Below are 26,476 nucleotides of genomic sequence, written 5' to 3' on the forward strand. Positions count from 1 at the left end.
CGACATTTTTAACACGATGAAAAAATATGATGTTGTTTGTTCAATAACTTGATGTAAACTGAATATGTTTGATAGATGTCATAGAAACCAAACAAAACAAAATTAAGGCCCGTTCAAAATAAATGTTCCCTATCGAGACATTTGTATTTTGACGCTCACTTCATACCGGTACACCTGGTAGACAATATCCCGCTCCAAACATTAATCTTCTAGGGATACTACGTGTGACAGTCTCTCATCCAATAAGGATTTTCAGCAATCCAATATCTCAAATTATGCAGATTAATTAATCCATTTAATTCAAACGTAGCTTCATCGGATAAACAAATCCAAGTAAAAAATTGATTATTACTCTCAAATCGTGTCATCATCGTATCGCAGAATTCAATTCTCTTGTCATCGTCATCTTCAGACAGCTTCTGTACTAAATACATTTTAAACAGGTGATACTTATGTTCCTGTAGAATTCTGCGAATCGATATTATACTTATTTCACTATGTTGAGATAATTTTGAAAGCATTGCATGAAAATTTTCTATTGTACTTAGCAAAACCTCTAGAGCTTTTTATCATCGTTGGTGGCGTTTTTAGATCTTCCACATCTGGGTTCGTCTTTAATTGATCCAGTTTTATCAAAACGACCAACAGTTCGATAAACAGATGATATTGAAATTGGAGGACGATCAATGTATGTATTGTAAAATAAATTGGTTGCTTCTTGATAAGACCGAATTCTATCACCAAAACTTCGCATTATAAGAATAATAATTCTTTCCTTTTCAGTTAAATGCATTGTCCGAAATGGAAAAAGTATATTAAACGAAGAATGAATAATGTTAGTGTAGGATAGATTATAACCATAGATGGATATTTATAATTTAGCAAATTTGCTAAAGCTACGCCAGTTCTCTGGGCGTAGCGTACGTGGGCGCGAACGCTCTGTGCACGTGAGTGATGAGCCCGAGTTGTTAGATGCGAGATTGCGTCCGCGATGATACACACACACACACACACACACACACACACACACACACAAGAGATGTAAATCCGACCGTGCAACCTCCACGCGGTACATCTTGAGTAATGCTAATGCCAACAGTATTGCAAGCTCTATAATTGGGAAGGTTCTCATAGAAAAAAGGTGTGTAACGAATGTTTCAGAAACGTCTCAAGGTCAGCTATAAGAATATGTAATGAAAAATAGGGGGTTCCATTTAAGATTTTTATATTGACCTTAATAACGCTTTTCAAAGTCATTTTAAGGCCAAGCAATTATCAATCTGATAGCTTTTTCTAAACCCCACCATTTTTTTTCCAAACATTTTTTTTAAGTCAATATTTTTTTTTTAATAATTAGCCGTTTTGGAACTTTTGGCAGACCCTGGACGTTTGACTCTCATCCGAGCTTATGCTTGCACATATGCGGGACTTCACTCTCGTTAAAAGTTTAGCTGCCCGTCCTAGCCGGGTAATCGAATTAACCCTTTTAGTGCCGGGAGCCGATATGTCGGCTCCTGCTACACCGGCGAGAAGTGCCAGAGCCGATATATCGGCCCGCACCTTGTAGCGCTTTACTATTCGCATTGCGAGAGATCTCTATCAAAATAAATTTAAAATACGTTATAAATAGTCTAATTTCATTACGAGAGAATTAAAATAAATAATTTTTAAATATTGCTTTTCGTTTGGTTTTTATGAGCCTTTTACCAAATCCTAGTAAAATCGGCCGGTTATCTTCGCATAAGCACCTCTTTTTCGCCCGGCACTAAAAGGGTTAAGCGTGTTACCCACTAACCGTTACGGTTTTCCAGCGGATGTCAGTGCGAATGCACCATTGGTGCAGCGCAGGATGCCTTTCGGATTGCTCCAAAATGACATTCCCTCGTCTCTGTATGATGTCTCGTGTAATCATGGGCCGCCGAAGCGTCCTCATAATACGTGACTGTCGTTGGCGGGTGAACACCCTTTGGACGTTTAATCGTCGGAGGCCGAAGGTGCGGCCTCCTCTTGCCCATCATGTCGTCGACTATCGCATCATGAGAAGCCGCCAGCAGCTTCTTCATGCCGATAACAAGGTAATGTTCAACGAGCTTTTTAATCATTGAGAGCCATGCTTCTCTCATATATGTTCAAGTCTGTTCTGTCGTCAATCCTTTACGCAAAGGGAGTAGTGCCCCCGCATGCCTTCAGGCTTTGAGACAGAAAGTCGTTCGAAAGTGGGTGTTCACTAATCATCAAAGACCGCAGTCTTCTCATGCCAACGACGTAGACAAAGTACTAATCCCGGAGGGCCGTAGTCCTCTCATATTTAGAGGATTCTGTCATCATTCAATGTCCCTGAAGGGACTCAGAACCTCAAAAGCCGCTGCATTGCGTAGCAACACGAGTCGGTATCTGACTGGGTACTCCGGGCTCGTCATTCCCGTACCGCAGGCGTGCCTGCAGAAGAGCAGGCACAGCGCTACGGGGCCTGGGGGAAATAAGTAATACAAGAATTGGAGTAAGAGGCATTGCTCTCTACGCGCGCTCGGCCCGGAGTACTGCGGGAGAGTGAGTAAGCGAAAACTGAGCTTTCGCCGATTACCTGAAAGTCGCTAATCACTATTCCTAATACTACGAGATATCTCGTCAAGCATGATAGGACATAACTACAACGCGTAGTAGCAGTATGTATCAATATATATATTAGGTGCTTGAATTAATTCTCGCTGTTCACTAATAGAAGTCAATAGTTGTGCTATTTCAACATGGGCGAAAATGACTATATTATATATATGAAATTATTGTCAATAAATTTTAATAATCAGTGTGTGACATTAGAACGTAATGCAAAGAACACATTTTTTTATTGCATTGGAGATGTCTGGTTTTATATAAAAAAAAGAGCATTTATGGGAAGCATTACTTTTCTGCTTTCAGCTCAGGAAATCTGCTGCTAAAAGTCATCATTTGCTAATGGAAGCTTATGGGGAGCATGCTCTATTTGAAAAAAACTTGCAGAGATTGGTTTAGACGATTCAAAGACAACGAATTTGACGTGAACGACAATGAGCACCCTGGTCAGCCGAAAAAGCTTGAAGATGAAGAATTGAAGGTATTACTGGAAGAAGATTCATATTAGACGCTCAAAGAATTGTCGAGAACATTAAATGTCGATGAGTCAACTGTTAGCAAACGTTTAAAAGCAAATGATCCAGAAGCTAGAAAACTGGATGAATTGAAAGAAAGAGACATTACGAAACGTTTAACCACTTGTGAATTGCTGTTTCAAAAACAAAAACGGACATCGTTTTTGCATCGAATTGTGACTGGCAATGAAAAACAGATTCGTTACGACAATCTTAAACGCAAGAAATCATGGGAACGTCCCGGCGAACCATCAACACCAAAACAAGATATTTATGGAAAGAAGGTCATGCTGATGGGATCAAGTCAATGTAGTATATTATGAGCTGCTACAACCGAGTCAAATCATCAATGCTGAACGCTACCGGCAACAATTATTTAATTTAAATCGAGCACTCAAAGAAAAACACCCGCAATAGTCTAAAGACATGACAAAATTATTCTTCTCTATGACAATGCTAGACCACATGTTGCAACACCAATGAAGACAATCTTGAAGGCATTTGGATGGATATCTTACCTCACTCGCTCTATTCATCAAACGTTGCTCTTTCAGATTATCATTTGTTTTGGTCGATGCAGCATGGCCTTTCTGAACAGCACTTCAGTCCTTTCGAAGATATCAAAAAATGGCTTGATAACTGGATTGCTTCGAAAATAAACCTAAATTTTTCTACCGCGGAATCCATGTGTTACCCAAAAAGTAAGAAAAAGTTATAAGCTTCCGAAAGACGATATTTTGAATACGATATAATGTGAATACGATGTACCGTTCTTTTGAAGTAAACATGAGTTTTTGTAGTAAAAGACAGCGAGAATTAATTCAAACACTTAATATACTTACCGAGTGTTTCAGGCCACCCGTACACCTCATTTAAAAACGAGGGAAATGATTATTTTGAAAAATGTGTCAGGCAAAAGTTGTTGGAGATCAAGTAATACATTACATGTTATGGACATATCCGATTGACCTTGGGTGGCGTAGAGAAGGTCATGTCAAGGTCAACTTGAATCTTTTTTTAATGGGAACCAATATTTTGCATTGCACATTCTTGTAGTTGACATCAAGTCGTTTTCGAAACACTCGTTACAAACCCTTTTCTTCCTGAGTTTTGAGACTTCAAAATTTCAATGCCGCCGGGGTTACCATTACCCATAATGTACCACGTGGAAGTCTCACGGTCGGATTTATACTTCGGGATGCTTGATTAAAGTAAGTCCACTTGCCTCTCACGCGCGTGTGTGTGTGTGTGTGTGTGTATGTAGCACAGTCAGAGATATGGAGATACAGAGAGGGTTTGGAGTCAAAAAATACTACGGGAGCGACAAACCGTGGGATCCTTATATCTACCTTGGATAGTGCTAATGCCGGCGGTATTGCAACTTTCAAGCCTTATAACATAAAAAGTACTTGATGCAAAAATATTTTATTATAGTATTTTGGAAATGTCTTAAGAAATGCTATAATATGAAGTCTGGCTATTAAATAACGAGACTGCGGGCGCAGAAGTCGTCCTAGAGGGGAAGGGGAGGAAACGAATGTATCGTTGGATAGGTGGAAGTGTCTACTATTCCAGTACGAAAACTCGTCTTTGTCGCTGTAGTAGTATTTTTTCTATAGAGGTTAGAAACGAACGTGTTTTTTTCTCGTGCCGATAACAATGTGTGACGAAAAACACGAGCAACGGATCAATATGAAATTTCTCGTTAAATTAAAAAAAACTCCGACTGAGTGCTATAACTTGTTGAAAGAGGCCTATGATAAGAATTCTCTATCTCGTGCGCGTGTTTTCGAATTTCTCGTTACAAACCCTTTTCTTCCTGAGAAATTTCTCGTTAAATTAAAAAAAACTCCGACTGAGTGCTATAACTTGTTGAAAGAGGCCTATGATAAGAATTCTCTATCTCGTGCGCGTGTTTTCGAATGATATAAACGGTTTTCTGAAGGCCAAGAGAGCACCGAAGATGACCAACGTCCAGGTCGACCTGTCTCTGTTTCAACTCCGCAAACAGTGACCAAAATCAATGAAATTGTGCGCGGAGATCGTCGTATGAGCATTAGGATGATTGCTGTAAACGCCGATAAAGAAACTGTTGTGGAAAAACAAGTCGTGGATCTTGCACCAGGACAATGCACCTGCCCATAACGCGCTGTCTGTGAAGCGTTATTTAGCCGCTAGAGGCACTCCAGTGCTCGAACACGCGCCGTACTCGCCTGATTTAGCACCCTGTAACTTTTTCCTGTTTCCAAAGATTAAGTCTGTCTTAACCCTTAGCTGACACACAGGGTTAAAAGTACCCCAGAGTGTTTTTGAACGCAACTTTTTCATAGCTGCGCGCCAAATTTGGTTCTGTGGCGTCACCTAAGTATTAGTCGAGGCTTGACCCAATATTGATAAATAAACCATTATACACATTTTTTCTCGCTGGGGTCCAAAATACCCCCTATAGCACGTACGTTATTATTTTGACGTGTGTCAGTTAAGGGTTAAAAGGAACCCGGTTCGAGTCGATGGAAGAGGTGAAGCGAAAATCGGCGGAGCTCCTAAATACACTTACAAAAGAAGAGCATTGCTTTGACCAATGGAAAACGAATGGAACGGTGTGTGGCGAGGGGAGGGGAGTACATTGAAGGGGAGCATTCGATTATAGAATAATTTTTAAAATAAAACTCTTTTTCATAAGAAGTCTCGTTATTTAATAGCCAGACCTCGTATTGTGCAATAAAATCTAGGGAGTACTATTTAAGAAATTCAAGTTGGTCTTGTTCTGACCTTGGCGACCCACTCAAGGTCAAACTGATCAATATATAGTGAAATATTAATAAATGGATCTTTTTATATTCTACAATTTTTTGTTTAAAACATTTTTCTCGAAAACTTATATTTTCTGAGTTATTCAAGGTTATTCAGGGAGTTATATCAACTACCTACCTGTTTCCCCACGTTGAATAACATTTATAAAATCTTAGAATAAAGGCAGAAAAATCCGAATTAAAAGATATGAAGACATCATAGGAACCTGTATTGTTTACACATTTAGAAGATGAAAGTAATTAAAATAAATTTTTATATAAGTTGCATTCAATATTATATGTTTTTTACTTTGTAATTGTTTCTTTTCCTTTATAAGAATTATTTCTTATATAATAATATTATTATAACAATAAAAATAACGTTTAAACGAAATAATCTAATATTAGATTCTCAATAAACACAATGTAATATGTAACATACTTGTAATTCCCTACTCAACAATGTAACTGTTATATAACGCGTGTTATGTAACAGTTACATTGTTAAATAGGAAATTACAACTAACAAGTATGTTACATGTTACATTGTATTTGTTGGGTTAACTAATTAATCTATAACTTCGCAATATTACACTAATATTATTATGACATATCACTATACATTATTGTAATGCATTTCGGCAAACATTATAATATTACTGTGATATCTCAGTAATCCCCTCATATTGCTCATATCCGTGACTTCTCTCATATATCTGTGATGCGCACCTTGATTATATACAGGCATAAGGTACCTACAGTTAAAGGCCGGTTCCAAACGGCATCTTATTTAGAGAGGTTCTCTTGGCAGAGATTTAGAAAGATACTCTCGGTAGAATTGCCGCTTTTTTCCAAAAGAAGACACGAGCGGAAATATTTTGGTTTCTACCGGAATTGAATTCGGGACCGCTAGCATAGTAAACCAGTGCGCTGTCTGCTATGCCATGCTCGCGCTCATCTTAGTAATATTGCAATAATATTTCTGCTATATTCCATCGTAATATTGCAATGGAAATATGATATTACTGTGATATTATGTGTTATATACAATACTAAATATTACACTGAAAGGCTCAACTAAATACGTTTATTACCCAGACAGCACAGAATTTAAAAGCAGACAGCACAAAACTTAAAACTATAAGATGTCTTAAAGATATCTTATACACATTTTCTTTAAAGACGACTTTAAGACGTCTTAAAAATGTCTGAAAGACGTCTTATATCCAGTTTTAGGCTTTGTGCTGTCTAAATAATTATTACGAAACTTTTATCAGTCTAACTATTTAAGTTAATTTAATCAACTTTAAGCGAGATTTCGAGAGAAGCTATTAAATTTTTCAATAGGTAACTTAGACACAATAACTCCAGAATATATTGTAAGACGTTACCTGATGATTATTATGTCGCGTCCGGCATGCACTGACGTCATCATAAAGTTCTTCGACTGGATTCGGATCGATTTGATTTATGATAAATGATGATTTTGTGCAAACTGGCCTGGGAGGCGGAGGATAATTGTACTCCGATAACTCTTGTTCTTCATTATTCGTCAGGGATTCTTGATTTGGCATTAAATCGGATACGTCGTCGTAAGTAGGTATCACTTTTGTAGCTGAAGAAGATTGTATTGGACTCGATGAAGCTTTGCCCCATAATCTCTTGTCCGTTTTTCCAGATGACTCCTTCTTATTCCAAACTCTCTCCAAAAAGGATCTCTTCTGGAGAATTTTGCTCGACGCTTCAATTTGATCCTTTACGCGTTCCTTGGTAGATTTTTCCAGTAAGTTCTACAGCAGTAGGATAATATTGTTTTAATATTCATACAACATGCCAAGAATTTCTTAATATTATTTTTGATAAGAAACTTTTGCAAAAAGAAATATAAGTAAGTAATATATAAAGCTCTGTTGATATAATACAGTCCGAAATAATACGAAATATGGCCATTAAGAACCTGTGCACGGTGTTATAGTGCAATATTATAATGTAATTTATTCAATTTAATCATTATGAATTACTAACAACAACGTTTTAAATATTTAAAATAAGTAATTAATCACTAGCTTAGCAGTAATAAATTTCAGTAAAAGTCTATTACTTGATACTGCTTATTTCTAATGTAGACGCCCCTTACTTATTACTGCTTACTTCTAATATAGACAGTCCTTTAAGTTCATCTTTAGACATTATACGGAATATTTTATTGGCTACAAAGTATCTAAAGATGAACTTAAGACCGTCTTAAATATAAGATCTGATTATGAATATTGACTATAGTCAGTCTTCCGAAGATGCAGTTTGTTTAACTCTTAAACAAATGCTCTATCAAAATGCTTTATGCTCCCATGCTTATGTTCCCATGTTCCCATGCTCTAATGCTTTCGCTCCCAATGATTCCATAAAGCGGTTCATTATCATTACCAATTTTGTGTAAATAGATCTATCTGTAACGTTTAAAAGTATTGAAAAAATTGAATTTATTCTCTCTGTTACGATAAGTGATATAAATACTGATATAATAAGTCTCCTATATATAATAGGTCTCCTATATATAATATATTCGGATCATATATTACAAGAGTCAGTCAAATAAAAACCGTAAATATTTTTTTTTATATTATTTATTGAGCAAAAGTGGTACACAACAGTATCATTTTTTCACATAGTTTCCGTGACGCTCAATACAAGTCTTCCAGCGCTTATAAAGTATATGAATTCATCTAAAAAAAAAGTCCTTTAGTTGTCTGCGCAGCCATTCATGTACCGCTTGACGTACCATGACTAATGTCTAGAATTGCACAATTTCATCCAGTCACTCGATGGTTTTCCATCACTAAGGTTTCCACTGCTGCAACGTTCTCATAACACAATATGCCTGACCCGAGCGAGGAACATCTGTCATAAAAGTCACGGATGGGTATCGATTGATCACGTTACGATTGAACACAGATCGATTCTGAAAAGTTTAGCAAAGGCTTCTACGCAAGGTTTGAATTTAAATAATTTATCACTGAAATATTTCTTTATATATTTTACTTTGTATATATTTCAGGATCTGTGAATTTAGTATATGATAGACTCATCAATTTAATAAAACGAAAGATTTGAGTTGAATATATTTATAAATATAAATATCTTTCTTTCATATAAATGCTTTTAATATACTTTTTGACAACGAAATAAAAACATATTTTTAAGTGTTAATTTATTATTGCACTCAAGACAACAGAATTTATTAATTTCAAATTTATTTTTATTAAATAATTTATTAAACATTTTTTATCGTGAATAACTGCCAAAAATTCATGTAGTTGCATCTTGATCAATACTCATGTCTCTCTACGCCATCGATATGCCACACTTTCTAACCTCGCAACAGTGATCTTTTAATACTTTATAACATTTCTTCTATTTGAGAACGACGATTTTTACTTTCATATTCATGTTTTACACGCCAAAATACACAATATTACAAAGTTTCAACCAAATCGGTAATTGTGATGGAAAGGGATCTGTCCAATTGTAATGTAGTCAATCAGGATACGCCCGAAGTCACACCATTTGCGAACTTCCTACTCCATTCGTACATTTGCTGCTGTGGCAAACATGCATTACCATATTGAACCTTCATTCGTCAATGAATTATAATAGATTTCACATCTTCACTACTCAAAAACCGAATAACGAAACGCTGTTCTTGTTTGGTACAAGTGGGGTGGTCCAGTGGGGTAGTCACCTCTACACAAGCATTGTAACGGTCTTTGAGCATTTTCCTAATACCTACGGGATATTCGTTACATTACGTCAAACTATATTGCCAACTTACAGGATAATGACGCGACATTTCAAATTTTTATTACCAATTTACGGTTTTCAATTGACTCTCTCTCTCTCTCTCTCTCTCTCTCTCTCTCTCTCTCTCTCTCTCATATACTACATGGGCTGAAAAATCCCGGGATTTTTCAGTAGGTGGCGCCACTAGAAAATGAACATGATTTATTTCGAGAGGTTTATCTGTCACTAGTTTATGTGTAAAGTTTCATGACATTTCGTTCATTCGTTTACAAGCTACAGTCGTTTAAGTGTCGCTACCTTCGTCTTCGTAAAAAAAATGGAAAAACAGGAATATCGCATATTGATCAAACATTGTTTTTGATGGGAAAAACTCCTGAACATTCAATGAAATGGTTGAAGAAATGTTATCCCACATCCGCTCCTTCGAGAACAACAGTTTATCGATGGTTTAGTGAATTTAAAATGGGTCGTACAAGCACCGAAGACGCACCTCGCTCTGGAAGACCAAAAGAGGCTACGAATGCGGAAATCGTAAAGCAAGTGCATCGAATCGTTTTGAGTGATCGTAAAGTGAAGTTGCGCGAGTTAGCTGAGGCCGTTGGTATCTTAAAAGAACGGGTGAAATACATTTTGCACGATGTTTTGGATATGAAAAAGCTATCTGCGCGATGGGTGCCGCGTTTGCTGATCGTCGGTCAAAAACAGCAGCGCGTTGATGATTCAACGGCCGGTTTGGCGTTGTTCGTAATCGAGCGGACTTTTTTCGACGTTTTGTGACGATGGATGAAACGTGGATCCATTACCATACGCCTGAGTCCAATAGGCAGTCTGCAGAGTGGCTGAAAAGCCACGAAAACCGACCAAAGCGGCCAAAAGACCAACGCTCAGCCGGGAAGGTTTTGGCTTTCGTTTTTGGGATGCGCATGGCATAATCTTCATCGATTACCTGCAGAAGGGAAGAACAGTTACGGGAGAGTATTATGCAGCGTTATTGGACAAACTGAACGACGGAATAAAGAAAAAACGGCCCCATATGGCGAAGAAAACAGTTCTGTACCATCACGATAACGCACCATCACACACATCCTTGAAAGCGATGGCCAAATTGGACCAATTACGATTCGAATTGGTTGCTCACCCGCCGTATTCTCCAGATTTGGCCCCCAGCGACTATTATTTGTTCCCAAACCTCAAGCGGTGGCTCCAGGGAAAGAGATTCACATCGAATGAGGAAGTCATCGCGGAAACTGAGGCGTATTTCGAAGACTTGGACATTTCGTACTATAGAAAGGGCATCGAAATGTTGGAAAATCGCAATACCAAGTGTATCGCACTCGAAGGCAACTATGTTGAGAAATAAATATAACTTTGCCCAAAAAACGCTTGTTTTCATTAAAAATCCCGGGACTTTTCAACCCATGTAGTACAATCTGTTGCACAAGAAAGTATACAACCCTGATACAAAATGATTGATCGTAGCGCCATCTACTTTATGATGTTGGAAAGCTTGGAGTATACCTATTTGCACAGTATATGCTTTGTTGTCACTCCAACGTTACGGTTTAATTAGAGTGGGAATTTTCAAAATGAGTGCAAAGTATTTCAAACGTTACGAGACAGTGTTTTTAGTTTTACATACAAAAGAACCAAAATTAACGTATGCTAAGGCTTCAAAAGTGGTTAGAAAGTCAAAGTCATTGTTCAGAAATGGGTAAAACTTTACAAAGAAGTATGGAATGTTGACGACTTGCTAGGAAGAGGCTTAACCTGTGCATCGACGTCGAGAGAGGATGAAACGATCATTAGTCTGTTTGTACGAAACCCTACGTTAACATTGTGCCGAGCTCAACATTAACTGCGTGAAAAAGATATAAATGTTGAAATAAACGCTATAAGATGTCGTTTATATGAATCAAACATAAAATATCGTTCCACAATTAAAAAGCCTCTTCTGGCACAAAAACATGTCACAAGACGATTGACATGTGCTCATAAAATTTGAATAAAGATTGAGACAATGTTATCTTCACGGATAAAGCTTCTTTTTGGGCATGGTTACTTATACGACAAGCCGAAAAAGAACCAAAGTCCTAAAAAGTCCCAAGTATAAGATCATCCAGCAGAGAGTTAAGCATTCGTTTAAAATTCATGTTTAAGGATGTTTCGTAAGTGTAGTTTTGGTTGTCTCTGTTTACTGATAACCTAAACGCTGAAAAAATGTGCTATATTTCTTAAAAATGTTTGTTGACATCTGCTGAGAAATTTTATGGAAAAAATAGAAACAATTGGGAGCTTCAGGAAGATAATACGACCCCAAACATCGGAGTCATCTTCGAACAGATTGGAAAGCTGAAAATTATATCATTACAATGGATTAGCCTGCACCATCCCCAGATGCGAATCCAATTGAGAATGTGTGGTCTTACATAAAGCACTAAGCAAATTAAGAGGGAAATATATCTTCATTTTTAAGCAATTGTCAGCCAGAATTAGAATGTTACGGTGCTCTTTACCACTTGAATATGCTCAAAAATTAGTCAAAAGCATGCCAAGAAGGTGTCAAGTTATAATTAACAATGGAGGCGAGAGGATCCATTATTAAGTAATTGCGCAATATCATTTTGTATCTATAGTATGATTGACAAGAGTGTATACGGCGAAACTCGAAAACGACTTAGGATAATAAATTGAAAAAAAATACACACATTATATATGATATAGACAGTGATGCTTTATTATTAATAAGTTGTCTAATCGCCTCTATTACCAATAATCACCTGGCATCTACGAGGCATATTTTCTACAAATTTTATAGCATAATCTTTAGACATAAACCTCCATATAAATCGAATCTGTCGAACTAACTGCTTGATGGTCCATACCTTCTTTCCTCGAAGCTTAAACTTCATGAGCGCCCAAACATTTTCTATGGGATTTACATCTGGCGCCTGTGAAGGCCAACCCAGTACGTCAACGTCATTTTCTTGTTTCCACGCAGTACAAGGTCTACTCCAATGTTTCGGATCATTGTCCTCTTGCATTCATGCAGCTAATTTTCATTTTCCTTCGTAAACCACCTTTGGGCAGATGGTAATCCCTCTGGTCAGCCCTCTGATATATTTTGACCATTTTGACAGTGTCCAAATTTTCTGTGAAAATGTGGAAAGCGCCATATCCTTGCTTTGAGAAATAGCCCTAGACGCACCTTCACCGGATATTTAATGGTCCGCTCGATAAGTCCACTGGCGTGAGTAGACCAGGCACGTTTGAAAAGAATTTGCCCAAAAAGAAGCTTTGTCTGAAAAAATTAAGTTGCCCCAAAAGAGGTCCACATTTTCTTTTGCTTGAGCAAGTTTCTTTCGACATGTTTTTCGGACAGTAACAGTTTCTACATTGTGCTTCGAAATTTCACTTCATGAGCCAATAAACGTCTTCTTATAGTATTATGATATATATAGACCCAGTTTATGTAAAACCGTTTGCTCGCCACGTATTGATAAACGAGGATTCTTCTCAAACACTCGTAAAATCATTCTGTCCTCTTTTTTCATCGTTTTTTGCACAGAGTCACGATTCGGCAGGTCATCAACGTTTTTCACGTCGAAATAACGTTTGACCCACTTACTTATAAATATCTTAGACTTTTTCATATACTTAGCAACCACTCCGTACATTTTTGGTCCTTTCGAATGCAAACATAAAAACACGGCTTCGTAACGTTATGCGTACGCGGTACTCATGGTGAAATAGGTTCTTCTATGACCAAAGTCAAACGACAACTAAAGCTTTCTATACAAAGCATCTTGGAAGAAGGGTCTGGCTATCTGCTCGCGTTCAAATCCCCCTCTAACAGTTTTTAGGAAAAAGTTTTGTCGTTCACGCTTTTGTCAAACAGACTGTACTTTAATATACTAAAGTCCTTTTTTTTTAGGTTGTATATTCTCGATATGCTACCATATACTTTCTTGTGGAATAAACTGTATATCTCAGTACTTCTCCGCATTGATAGGAAGCTTGTTTTCTACTCCTGACTGTACTAATTCAAGAAGTGTGCATTGAACACTGAACTATAATAATACTGGAACGTGCGCAAACGAGACGAAAGATATATGATCCATTCTTTATAGCTGCATTGCTGAATTGGTGCAATAAGTTAGAGCGAGACAAAATATTAGGTCTAGTAAAAAGTAATCCATTATTTTTCCAATAGAGGGCTTTACTAATCTGTATCTCGCGTTGTATAAGTCGGATCGGATTACGCCAGATGGCGTTAGAAAGATAAGATTTCGTACTAAAAAAACCTCTCAGACAGTTTTGTGATTGCTTGACTCAGTATTGTTTGAGCGCGCGTCAAAGATGGACACCAGCAAAGAGAAAATACGCCATATTTTACAGTTTTTCTTCGATAAAGGCGAAAACGCAAGACAGGCGGCTAAAAATGTGAATAGTGTTTATGGTCCTGATACTGTAAGAGCCAATCATGCGCAATTTTGGTTTTGTCGATTCAGTTCCGGTAATTTTGATGTCAAAGATGCGCCACGCTCCGGGAGGCCAATTGTCGAAAATGTTGATAAAATAATGGAAATCGTCGAGTCCGACCGTCATGTAAGCACCGNTTATCTCATTCTAACTTAATGCACTAGTTCAACAGTGCAGCTAAACAGAATAGACCAATAATCACATACGATAGTCTGGCTATTAAATAACGAGAATGCTTATGAAAAAGAGTTTTATTTTAAAAATTATTCTACAATCGAATGCTCCCCTTCAATGTACTCCCCTTCCCTCGCCACACACCGTTCCATTCGTTTTTTCCATCGTCAAAGCAATGCTGGAAGTCTTGTTTTGTAAGTGTATTTAGGAGCTCCGCCGATTTTCGCTTCACCTCTTCCATCGACTCGAACCGGGTTCCTTTTAAGACAGACTTGATCTTTGGAAACAGAAAAAAGTCACAGGGTGCTAAATCAGGCGAGTACGGCGCATGTTCGAGCATTGGAGTGCCTCTAGCGGCTAAATAACGCTTCACAGACAGCGCGTTATGAGCAAGTGCATTGTCCAGGTGCAAGATCCACGACTTGCTTTTCCACAACTCCGGCCGTTTCTTACGAACTCGCTCTCGTAGTGTTGCCAAAACTTTCAAATAGTAAGTTTGGTTTACAGTTTGACCCTCTGGGACCCATTCAGTCATCACGATGCCGTTGATGTCGAAAAAAACGATTAGCATGGCTTTAAATTTTGATTTCGACATCCTTGCTTTTTTCATTCTTGGTGATGCAGGAGTTTTCCAGTGCATGGATTGCCGCTTAGTTTCAACATCGTATTGGAATATCCAGGTTTCATCGCAAGTGATGATGTTTTTCATCAATTCAAGCTCTTCATCTAACCTCTCAAGAAAATCTGAGCAGATCTGTTGACAGACGAACTTTTGGTCAGAGGTCAAATTTTTTGGGACTAACTTCGCACAGACTTTCTTCATGTTCAATTCGTCATGTAAAATTTTTCTGACAGTTTCTTTATCGGCGGTTACAGTCTCAGCAATCATCCTAATGCTCATACGACGATCTCCGCGCACAATTTCATTGATTTTGGTCACTATTTGCAGAGTTGAAACAGGTCGACCTGGACGTTGGTCATCTTCGGTGCTCTCTCGGCCTTCAGAAAACCGTTTATACTATTCGAAAACACGCGCACGAGATAGAGAATTCTCACCATAGGCCTCTTTCAACAAGTTATAGCACTCAGTCGTAGTTTTTTTTAATTTAACGAGAAATTTCACATTGATCCGTTGCTCGTGTTTTTCATCACACATTGTTATCGGCACGAGAAAAAAACACGTTCGTTTCTAACCTGTATAGAAAAAATACTACTACAGCGACAAAAACGAGTTTTCGTACTGGAATAGTAGACATTTCCACTTATCCAAAGCTACATTTGTTTCCCAACCCCCCTTNTGACTTCTGCGCCCGCAGTCTCGTTATTTAATAGCCAGACCTCGTATATCATGCGACCTATAATTAGATATAATAAAAAACAAATTTTCTATTTATATATAATTAGATCAGATCAAAATCTAAGAATAATTACACTGTTCCGACAGAATTTGATTTTTTTTCTTGCGACCAAGGCCAATATTTCTTAGTAACTTCGAAATCACTGAATCCAAATCTGCCAATGAAAAATGTCCATCATGTTAGGTTTTTGAGATAAATCGGGTAATATGAGCGAAAAATAGCGTTTTCTGACATATTGTCAATTTTTTGTGACTAAACGAAATTTTATTTTTCAAGTTTATTGATGCCATTTTAAAGTGCTATTCTTCACCCTTAAAAGAAATTTTTATATTTTATTATGCATTTATTTTCACTAAGTTATGAATGTTTTCTGAAATGTAGAATGACGGAACCAAATTGGTGGATTGAATCTAGAAAGTAGTTGAATTTGTATGAAAATGTATTCTACAGTTTTCGGAGTTGCTAATATCGAATTTTAAAATGTAGACCCAATATAGTGAACCAAAATCAGAAAAATGATTCGATTCGGATCAAAGTCGATATTCGATGGTTTTTGAAGACGCTGCTTACGAATCTAAACTCGAAATTACGAAATTCAAAATGGTGGATCCGTTATGGCGGACCAAACGTCACTTTTCTGATTTTGGTCCTCCATATTGGATCTGCCATTTTGAATGTCTACATTTTGAATTATTCCTCACTTATAATGACGAAACCGTCTAAACCTTTAATTCTTGTATCTTATTACATTGTCTTCTGAATTTGAAGAAATAAAATTTTTTTATTTCCCATTTAGCTATATACACTCAGTGCCACTGATTCGTCCCGAACTAGATTTAGTGGGTCAAGCTTATATGTTGGCTACCCTATCCTATCCAACAGAATCATGACATAGGAGCTGCAGGGTCTTCTATTAAGAGGTTTCATTTCAAGTTTCGCGGCATTTTGTACCTGTTATAGATGGAATTATCATATTTGACAATTGTCCAGTAAAAACTGTGCGGTTAATAACAATGGATCGATATTCGCTTGAGCAACATATAGAAATAGTGAAAATTCAATACAAACTCGGTAAAAATTTCGTAGAGACAATTCGCAAAATTCGTACCAGCTTCAGTCAGATCAATTGAAAACGTTGCTGCTGTGGCTGAAAATATCGCGAAAAATCCTGGTTTGTCCATTGCGAGATGTTTGCAGCAATTGGGCATTTCACAAACCAGCCTGCACTGCATTTTGCACAAAGATCTTGGCCTACATGCTTACAAAATCCAACTGACACAAGAATAGAAGCCGACGGACCATGGCCACAACGCCGTACGTTCGTCGATTGGGTATTAGAAATGCAAGCGGTTGACTCTGATTTTTTCAAGAAAATCATTTTGATCGATGAGGCTCATTTCCACCTTTAACGCTACGTCAATAAGCAAAACTGCCGCATCTGGGGCACTGAAAACCCATGAGCGATTTACGAGCAACCTCTCCATCCACAATGAGTGGCAGTTTGGTGCAGTTTTTAGGCTCGCGACATCATCGGGCCGTATTTTTTCGAAAATGAAGATGGTTGTACTGTCACAGTCAATGGATTGCGCTACCGAGAAATGTTGACAGACTTTCTTTGGCCTGAAATTGAAGAACTGGACCTAGACGATGTTTATTTTCAGCAGGATAGGGCTACGTGCCATACAAGCCGTGAAAGGATCGCATTATTACGTGAGAAGTTCCCTGGACGTGTCATTTCGCGTATTTCAATTGACCGCCCAGATCATGCAATTTGACACATCTGAACTTTTTCCTTTGGGGTTATGTGAAGGATAAGATTTACACAAATGCTCCGCAAACGATTCAAACACTCAAAAACAATATTCGAACTGATATTATCGAACTCCTACATGTCCTCAATTCATAACCGTATTCGGTTGTAGTTGACTATCGTTTGTTTTTTAATCATGACTTTAATTGCGTTAATGTAAAGATTATAGACTAAGAACAGTTCTTATACAAGTGTTTTATATCTGAAATACTGTGTATTAAAGATCAAAATGACGGTTTAAATTTTCAAGCTTACACGGACCTTATTAATAACCATTATTCTATCATTTTGAATATCACTTCCGTTCCTTTTGAATTTGGTGCTATTCATACGACGCGAATTACTATGCACCGTTGCCGACCATGTCTTGTATTTATTTCGTGCCGCACACACTCGTAAGACTCATAAGATCTTAACAATAGATCAACCGATGGACGTATATTTACTTCTACCGAGGGGTCAAAATGACTTGGTTTTTAAATTAGCAAGTCATTTAAGAGAAAACGTAGCATTTTATATGTTTTTATATATTTTACTATTTTATGAACGAAAATTGAATATAAACATAATAATAATAATAAGTTGATAATCTAATAATTTAAAAAATAATTAAACATAACATAACCATATAACATAATAAAACATAACATAATTAAACATAACATAAGGATCAAAGACATCTTTTATAAGTTACAATTATTTTAGCAGAGCGTGTACCACAGACTCGTTTATTACATTACCACAAATATTCTTCGTTTTATTATTAGAACAATATGAAATTTGACACCGTTTACGTTTCATCGAAATACGTGTCTCGTTTTGTGATGGTGTACACGAAAATATTTCTTCTATTGGGAGTACAAATTAGTTCAGTCCGTTTTCAAAAGATGGTCCTGGCTGTTATGAATATTTCATAATGACAGCTGATTTCGGTGGTTTCAGAGAGGCTAGACATCTGTCAATAATATTCAGTTTATATCGCTTTGAGTTTCATACAAAATCCCTGTTTTTTACTGTGTTGAATATGTCAAATTTTGTGTTAACTAAACAGCATTTGCGGGAGGTTTTAGTTTTCTGCTTTAATTTGAAGAAAAGTGCAGCTGAAGCGCATCGAATGCTTGTAGAAGTTTATGGTGACAATGTTCCAACTGATAAATCATGTAAGGAATGGTTTCGACGTTCAAGAATGGTGATTTCAGCGTTGAAGACAAACCTCGCTCTGGACAGCCAAAAAATTCGAAGACAAAGAATTGGAGGCATTACTCGATAAAGATAAAGATCCAAGTCAAACGCAAGAGGAGCTTGCAGAATCATTGGGAATTACGCAACAAGCAGTTTCCGTGCGACTGAAATCCATGGGAATGATTCACAAGCAAGGCAATTGGGTGCCAAGTTATTCTTCTGCATGATAACGCTCGGCCTCATGTCGCAAAAGTTGTAAAAAATTATTTGGAAACGCTCAAGTGGGATATTTTACCACACCCGCCGTATTTGCCGGACATTGCTCCTTCTGATTACTGGTTGTTCCGACGGATGCAGCACAATTTGGCAGGTCACCGGTTCACTTCTTTCGCAGAAATAGAAAATTGGCTCCTAACTTGGATCGCCTCAAAAGACGAGACATTTTTTCGAGATGGAATTCGAAAATTACCTGAGATATGAAAAAAAGTAGTAGCCAGCGATAGACAATACTTTGATTAATCTGTTCATTCATTTTGTTCTGAAATAAATGCATTTTTGACCACAAAAAACGGACCGAACTAATTTGTATTCCCAATATTTTTAATGAAGATCGTCCGGTTAGATCTTTGTAGTCATCTGCAAGTTCTTTGGCTAATTGAAATGAGAAGTCTTTTCTTGAAATATTTTCTCGCGTTGTTTCTTTGTATAATATCCTGGCATTTATTCCAGCAAGATCTAAGATATTATAAAATACTTGTAATGGCCATCTTTGGGATCCAGCTTTCACAGTATATTTCCTGGCCATTTCTGTCATATCTACGCCAAATTTGGTGTTGTTATAAAATGTCACAGTTTCAGGCAAACGTTTACCATCTTTTCCAATTTTAACAGACTTATGTTTCAAACTCAATAACAATACTTTTTTATTTGGTTTACTCTTATATATAGTAAGAATACAATTTTCTGTTTTATAAAGAATTGTCGAAAAGCGAAGCATATTATCCTTTTTTAATTTAAACAAGTTTAAACAATTCTCTCTTGTTTTGTCTAATAGTGCCCACTAAAGAAGTTGTTTTAGTTGTCAGTTTAGTTACTAATGACAAACTTGTAAAGAAATTATCTGTTGTCACTGTTCTCCCGCAACCATTATATGGTTCCATAAGTTTTAGGACAAATTCCTCCAAAGATACAGATAGTCTCATTTCGTCTTTTCCTAAGTAGGAAAATGCATTCACAACATATTTACTTTTTATATCCGACGCCAACCAGAATTTTATACCAAACTTATTCGGTTTTTTTGTTATACTGAGTAAATCTAAATATGATTTTGGTCGGGAATAATTGTTCATCAACTGTAATAGCAGCTCCCGATTTATAATACATTTGGCTATTTTCAACAAATTTATTCCACATTTCCGAAATTAATGCAAATTTATCTGTTTTCAATCGTTGGCTTCTTTCATTTTTCCTATCAAAACGAATTACCCGACGAATTCCGGCGAATTTATTTCTGCTCATTGTTTTTGAGAAAAATTCAGATCCCTATATTTAGGACCATAAATATGAAAGTCTTAAATTCTTTGTTTCGTATGCCCCACGGGCATATAAAGTTGCTATAAATGGATTCAACTCTGCTAACAATAGAATCCAGTCGTTATACAGAATTCAACGGGCTTCTGCTTCGGTGCAAGTTTTTATGTGTCTCATAACACTATTGCAAAGTATTTAAAAAAATGCTGTTCTTACACTACTACTCATAATATATCGTTTCGCAAATTCCGTTGGTCCTGACACTTCTTTGAAAATGTTGGGCAATGGTAATCTTCCTGGCGTTGAGTCTTTTTGCTGTTTTTTTCCACACAATGCCGTCAATAGATATTTCAGTATCATGATCTATTACAGACATTTCAACATCCTGACTACTTTCATTATCAAAATTAGAGAAAACTTTCACTTTTTTTATTTTTTTTTTTGTAAACGTCAAAATCTTTCATCTTCACTGTCAGTATCGGATGACTCGCTTGTACTTTCGTTATATGAAGGTGGATAATCATTTTCACAATCTACTGGTTCACTTTCATCATAGTCGGAATCAGAACAATTTTGTTCCAAGTTATTTATTTTTTTCAGTAATTTACTGCTTCGTGAAAATGTTACCATAGTTTCTAAGTAATTTTATGGGTTAAAATATTTCTGCAGATCACGATATAGAGTTCCGATTTTTTTTAAGTATTATGGCACAAAATAACGTTTTTTGTAAACGTTTCTTTCTAATGTTACGTTCGCGTAACGTTTTGCACGCCAAACAATCTTTCTTGCACTAAATTATAATTCGCCATCGAATATCTAGTCTACTCGCTCATGCAGCCATTTGCGTGTTAACCAATATCTTCTGGTTAGGGATACCCCGAGGTATTAGATCATTGCTTCGGATGAAGCAATCGGCAGCAATAGCGCCGAAAGAATATCGAGTGTCAAACGACATCTTCTGGGTAGGGATACCCCGAGATATCAGATCATCGCTACGGATGAAGTAATCAGCAGCAATAACGCTGAAAGAATAACAGTTCTAATGAATCGCAAGAAAAACCCATTTGACTCATTTTTGATGGCATAAGATGCACCTTACCCCTGATTGGGTAATGAGGAACCTGCGCGGGGTTGTCTCATCACCTATCTACCAGGTGTAGAAGTATGAAACCGGAATTTTTTTGTTAAAATTACACATCTGTTGTTTGAAAATGATAAAAATATTTTATTCAAAATAATGTCCATTACTATTTATACATTTTTCCCACCTCTCCGGCAGTTTATGAATGCCACGCCAANTCCCACTTTCTGAATCTTTCCCATGGCTTTCAAACGAATTGAGACAGCTTTCTGCGTCACATTCAATTCATCCGCGAGTTCTTGTTGAATTTGAGTATCATCTTCATCCAATAAAGCTTGCAATTCGTTGTCTGCGAACTTTTTCGCTGGTTTCCCACGCTCTTCGTTTCTCACGTCAAAACCACCACTTTCGAATTTTTTCAACCACTCGAAACACTGTGTTTTACCAAGAGCATGTTCACCGTAAGCTTCGACAAGCATTCGATGCGCAGCAGTTTTCTTCAAATGATAACAAAAAACCAATGCTGTCCGCAAATCGTAGTTCGTAGGCACAAAACTCGACATGTTTAAGGTTATAGAAAAATATACCGGTGTATGGAACTTGGGTTGTTGTGTGTTGAAAATCTTCGTCAGCTGTTAGAGGGAGATGATGGCGCTGCAGAAGCGGTTTTACAGTCCCTAAACTGATGGCTACCACCAGGGAAATTCCGGTTTCATACTTCTACACCTGGTATAAAAGGTGACGCGGGAAGCCGAGCAAAAGCTCGCCCTCGCGACTCTCTCTCTCGGCTTCTACTTCGAGTACGACTTAACTCAGAACAAAGTCTCAAATGTAAATAAATTTAATTCTTGTGACTCTTTTATCTATTAACCTCCTTCAATCTTACATCACACACACGCATATACGCGCTCATCCATATCCACAACAGCATTCACACAGCCTCGTCCATCCCAGGGTAAATTGGTTAAATCCATTGACCCAAAAAGGACATTTATACTCCACACAAAGCCTCGCGTTCGCGGCGCGATTCCGTGTCTTTCAATAATTCAACATCCGCGTTCGGGACGTAACACTAACTGAATGCGAAATACTTTCTATGATACAAGAGCAGAAGAATAGCGACATATTCAAGCGTCACATGTTTTTCAAACAAGCGAAGATATTATTACAGTCACGTAAAAAGATGAAGAAAGTAAAAGAAGAAAGAAAAAATTACAAGTTTATCTACGTTCCGTGGAGGTCAAAATGACTCATCTCGGTATATGTATGTATACTACGTAAAATTCTATAACAAAAAGACAAGAAAAAAGAAAACTGCTTTACAGAATTAATTATTTATATATTTTAGAAAAAGTCATACAAAATGTTAGAAAACAAAATGTACTGAAAATGAGTAATGATTATAAGAAATGCCAAACAAGTCACTCTGACTCCCCTTAGTTGTTCTAATGTTAAGTTCTTATTGGCTTTTTTAGTTGGCTTTAGTATCAATTCTTTTCTGATAAATGTAAATTTTAACAATGCTATTTTATTTTCATATTTTAATATTATTTGGACGAGAGGGAGCGTATATTTAAGATCTGCTACTTTTTCCAAAATTGATTTCATCATCAAAGCACACACTCACCTCTACGTCGTCGTAAAAAGATTCTTCTCCGTCGTCAGAACAATCACCGTTCTTTGATGTTTCTTCTTCGATGTTTGTTTTGACGCGCGACAATGTAAAGATATCATCGTACATTTCCTCCTCTATAAATATTTTATCGGACTTCCCTTCGTGCACCTGTTCTTCCTTTTTTCTTTTGGATGCATGCACATCATCGTACTCGACAACCTCTCTATCTTCCTTATCACCAACGTTAACGTGTTGCTTCTTCGCTAACGTTATATTCTGATAAGCTAATCCATTTTGCAAGTCTTCGATTTTATAATAAGTGTCATCGTCATCATCGTAATCTTCGGTGCCCCTATAAGAAGGCATAGAATCGTTGGAAGGTACAGAAGGTAATATTCTTCGCGGTATTCGAGCAGGTAGCGGTGGCGGGTTTTCAATCATGTTCTTCTCAGCTTCGTTCCTGTTATTTTTCGCCTCCCCCTTGGCTGTCGACTTCTTTTTGACGTTGTCAGCTAATTTATGGGCGTTTTGATGTAGAGGGGACATTGCGTGGTCTTTGCAATGATTCATCGGAGACTCGCTGCTCGCATTGCTCTTGCTCCCATGGTTCGTCTCTTCATCAATTTTTGCGCCTTCATTATTGCAACCGACTTCACAGATCTTCGCTGTCCATTGTTCCATATCCTTCGGCGTTCTCGCAATAAACTGCAAAGTTTTGCTGCCGGGACAACAGATCTCGAAGGCCGACTTACTTTTTTGCCCATTGCGCGGCGATAGATTCGGCGATAGATTCGATCGCGCAATGCAGCCGCGAATCGAATAGATATTACAAGGTCCACTGTGCTGCTCGCTGCGGTAGATCAACAGGTGTGTCCCGATCAACGCGACATAGTAGGGGCGTCTCTCACTGAATATCTTGCCATTCTTCCAGTGAAGCGGGCCGCACTTGTGAGAGTTATTTTTGCATTGCGCTGCCGATAGATTCTTATAAATGCTCATTAACACCTGGCTATTCTCTCCATAATCTTGTTCGCTCCAAGCTTTTTGCGATTCCGTGTGCTTGATTGTAACCGGCATCATCTCCTTTGGCTCGAATGTCTCATAGTAATCTTGATGATTCTGCTTCTGCGGAGATTCTTCCATGCCTATGTACTCCTCCGTGTCAGTCTTTTTTTTTGTGAGTAGTATGGTTCTCGGGCCGGAATTCATATCTAAATAAGGCTCTGGAGATGAGCAGTTCATCGTAGTGGCGAGCATGGTGTTCTTTGTGCGATCCAGCAACTTTTCCCGAAGACTTTCCAGGGCGAGTGGCAGTTGCGCATCCCGAAGGCATTCCAGGAATGTTATCATTTCTGTTAACAGAATACCCGCGGTTAAAATTCGCGTGAAACAGAGTTGAATTTGGGCAGATTTAAGATATGATATACAACGTGTTTGACAAAACGCATTCATTTCTTTGTGTACATATAGAACTGATCAAAATAAACAGAAACCTTTTTACTTTTTGTAACCAGTCACGATCATTATCGAGATATTAATTTTAAAAAATTAGCTTTAAAAATTAATTATGTTACAAGTTACAAAAGAATAAACGATTCTCAAATTTTAACATTACACAACTCGCGCGATTAATAATGCGTGTCAATATACAGTATAACCCCTGTATAATGTAAGGATCATTTCCCATATTCTCTGTATTTGCATTATATAAGTCATATGGATTATCCATGGATCTTATAAAAAGTCATATTTGTGAAAGACATAAAATGTAGCTTTAACACGTTCACGCCGATTTTCATGTTTTTCGCTGTGAGGCGGCGCTTGAATTCATGCTGCGCTTCATCTGGCGGCGCCATTCAAATTTAAATTATTTAAATTTTCAATTATACGGCAATTTTTTCCAGTTACTAAACGAACTATATTTTTGATGGTAAGCGGCGTCTAAACGAATGTTTAAGCGTGACCCACCGGTGACGCACGCCGCCCAATGGCTCAGTATCGTGTGACCCACCGGTGATGCACGCCGCCAGATGGGACAGTCGAGCGTGACCCACCGGTGATGCACGCCGGCGTGAACGTGTTAATACTATAATATCCAAATTTTTTATTTCAATTTAAATATGTACTAACATAATTTTGCGCAAGAATATCTTTTTAAAAAAGATGTTAGAAATATTGAATAAAGCCAAAAATATTGAAAAGGCTATAAATATAACTGTGAAATAGTATTTTCGCTTATATTTTTGAAATAGTATTTTGAAATAGTATTTTTGCAATATATTTTTTAAGGAAAAACTGACGCCTACTCTTACAATTTCGATAAATGTCTTTCAAAATATCGTCGCATTTACCACGTCATTTAAGACACATTAGTGGTACATTTAATATAAGAAAATTTAAAATATAGACCCAGAAATTAGAACTTTATCGTGTTATACGAGGAATGTCGCAATCTCTCTCTCTCTCTCTCTCTCTCTCACACACACACACACACACACACATTATATAAATCTAATTTATAGAAACATCGCGATATTCGGATAAATCTACTGTATCATCGTTTACATACATTACTGAAATGAAAATGATTTAGTATACAATTATATTTACACCCGTATTAAACTATCGGTTTAAAAAAGTTCTTTTTTTAAACGTATAAAAAAGCAAATTTAAATAAATGAAACGTATGGAAAAACTTTTCACAAAATGTATTCTGTAATTATTTTACGTACCACGTAATATTTCGCTAATGTTTGCGTTGATTTCCATTCCTGTTATTATTGTGCCTGGCACCCGTTGTTTCGTGGTAAAAACAGATGGTCACAGCCGCACAAATTCGAAATTTTTCGTCAAGAGAACTCAGACAGTGAAATGAACATAATTATTTCATCATCATAACATAACGCTTCTGAATTGCACGCACTTCTCTGAAAATAATTGCGGTTTTAGCTAACAAATGATTGCACGCATCAAGCACGCTGGGCATAGAATGTATACGCCTATATTTTGTTTCCGTGATAATAAAGGAACTCGCGTTGATGACGTACTAAGTATTTCAGTCATCACACAGGATGTACGGTCAGATACAGCTATTATTGATAATGTCTTATCAAACTCTCAAATGTTGCATGTCCAACGATATGTAACAATATATCTTGTGTCTGGGAATTTCACATATCGTTCAACATTTATTTATATTATTATTTATACGTCGTATAACTAACATGTCTACATGTATTTATAATAAAAACTACTAACTTAAGTACATACGTAGGCTGACGTAATAGCCTTAACATATAATGCAACTAGATTATTAGAATTTTCGAATCATATATTATTGATTTATTTATTGATTATTCTAATAAATGAGAACTATATGTGTCAAAGTGTATATATTTACACGGCAACCTAAAACCGGTTTATTGACAATTTAACATTAATAACACTCGTAATCTATATTTACATAAACAGACTAAAATTACTCAGAAGTACGGTGAATTTTTAAAGTATTTTTGAAATTTTCTCTTCT

General features: G+C 37.0%; 1 protein-coding gene across 1 annotated transcript in view; it reads right to left on the reverse strand.

Annotated features, from left to right (window-relative positions):
* The window catches only part of LOC106748302, a 33,632-nt gene extending 7,459 nt beyond the window's left edge, over positions 1-26,173 (reverse strand). Inside the window, exons 1-3 of the mRNA XM_014626691.1 lie at positions 25,680-26,173; positions 22,960-24,299; positions 7,312-7,710 (exon numbers count right to left, since the gene is read on the reverse strand). Coding sequence (XP_014482177.1) covers positions 7,312-7,710; positions 22,960-24,299; positions 25,680-25,716 — 1,776 coding nt within the window. The 5' untranslated portion in view covers positions 25,717-26,173. The remainder of the gene's footprint in view (positions 1-7,311; positions 7,711-22,959; positions 24,300-25,679) is intronic.
* Between the last annotated feature and the right edge of the window lie 303 nt (positions 26,174-26,476).

This window comes from Dinoponera quadriceps, unplaced genomic scaffold (genome assembly GCF_001313825.1).
Source record: "Dinoponera quadriceps isolate SergipeBrazil2010 unplaced genomic scaffold, ASM131382v1 scaffold2724, whole genome shotgun sequence".
Classification (NCBI taxonomy): Eukaryota; Metazoa; Arthropoda; class Insecta; order Hymenoptera; family Formicidae; genus Dinoponera; species Dinoponera quadriceps.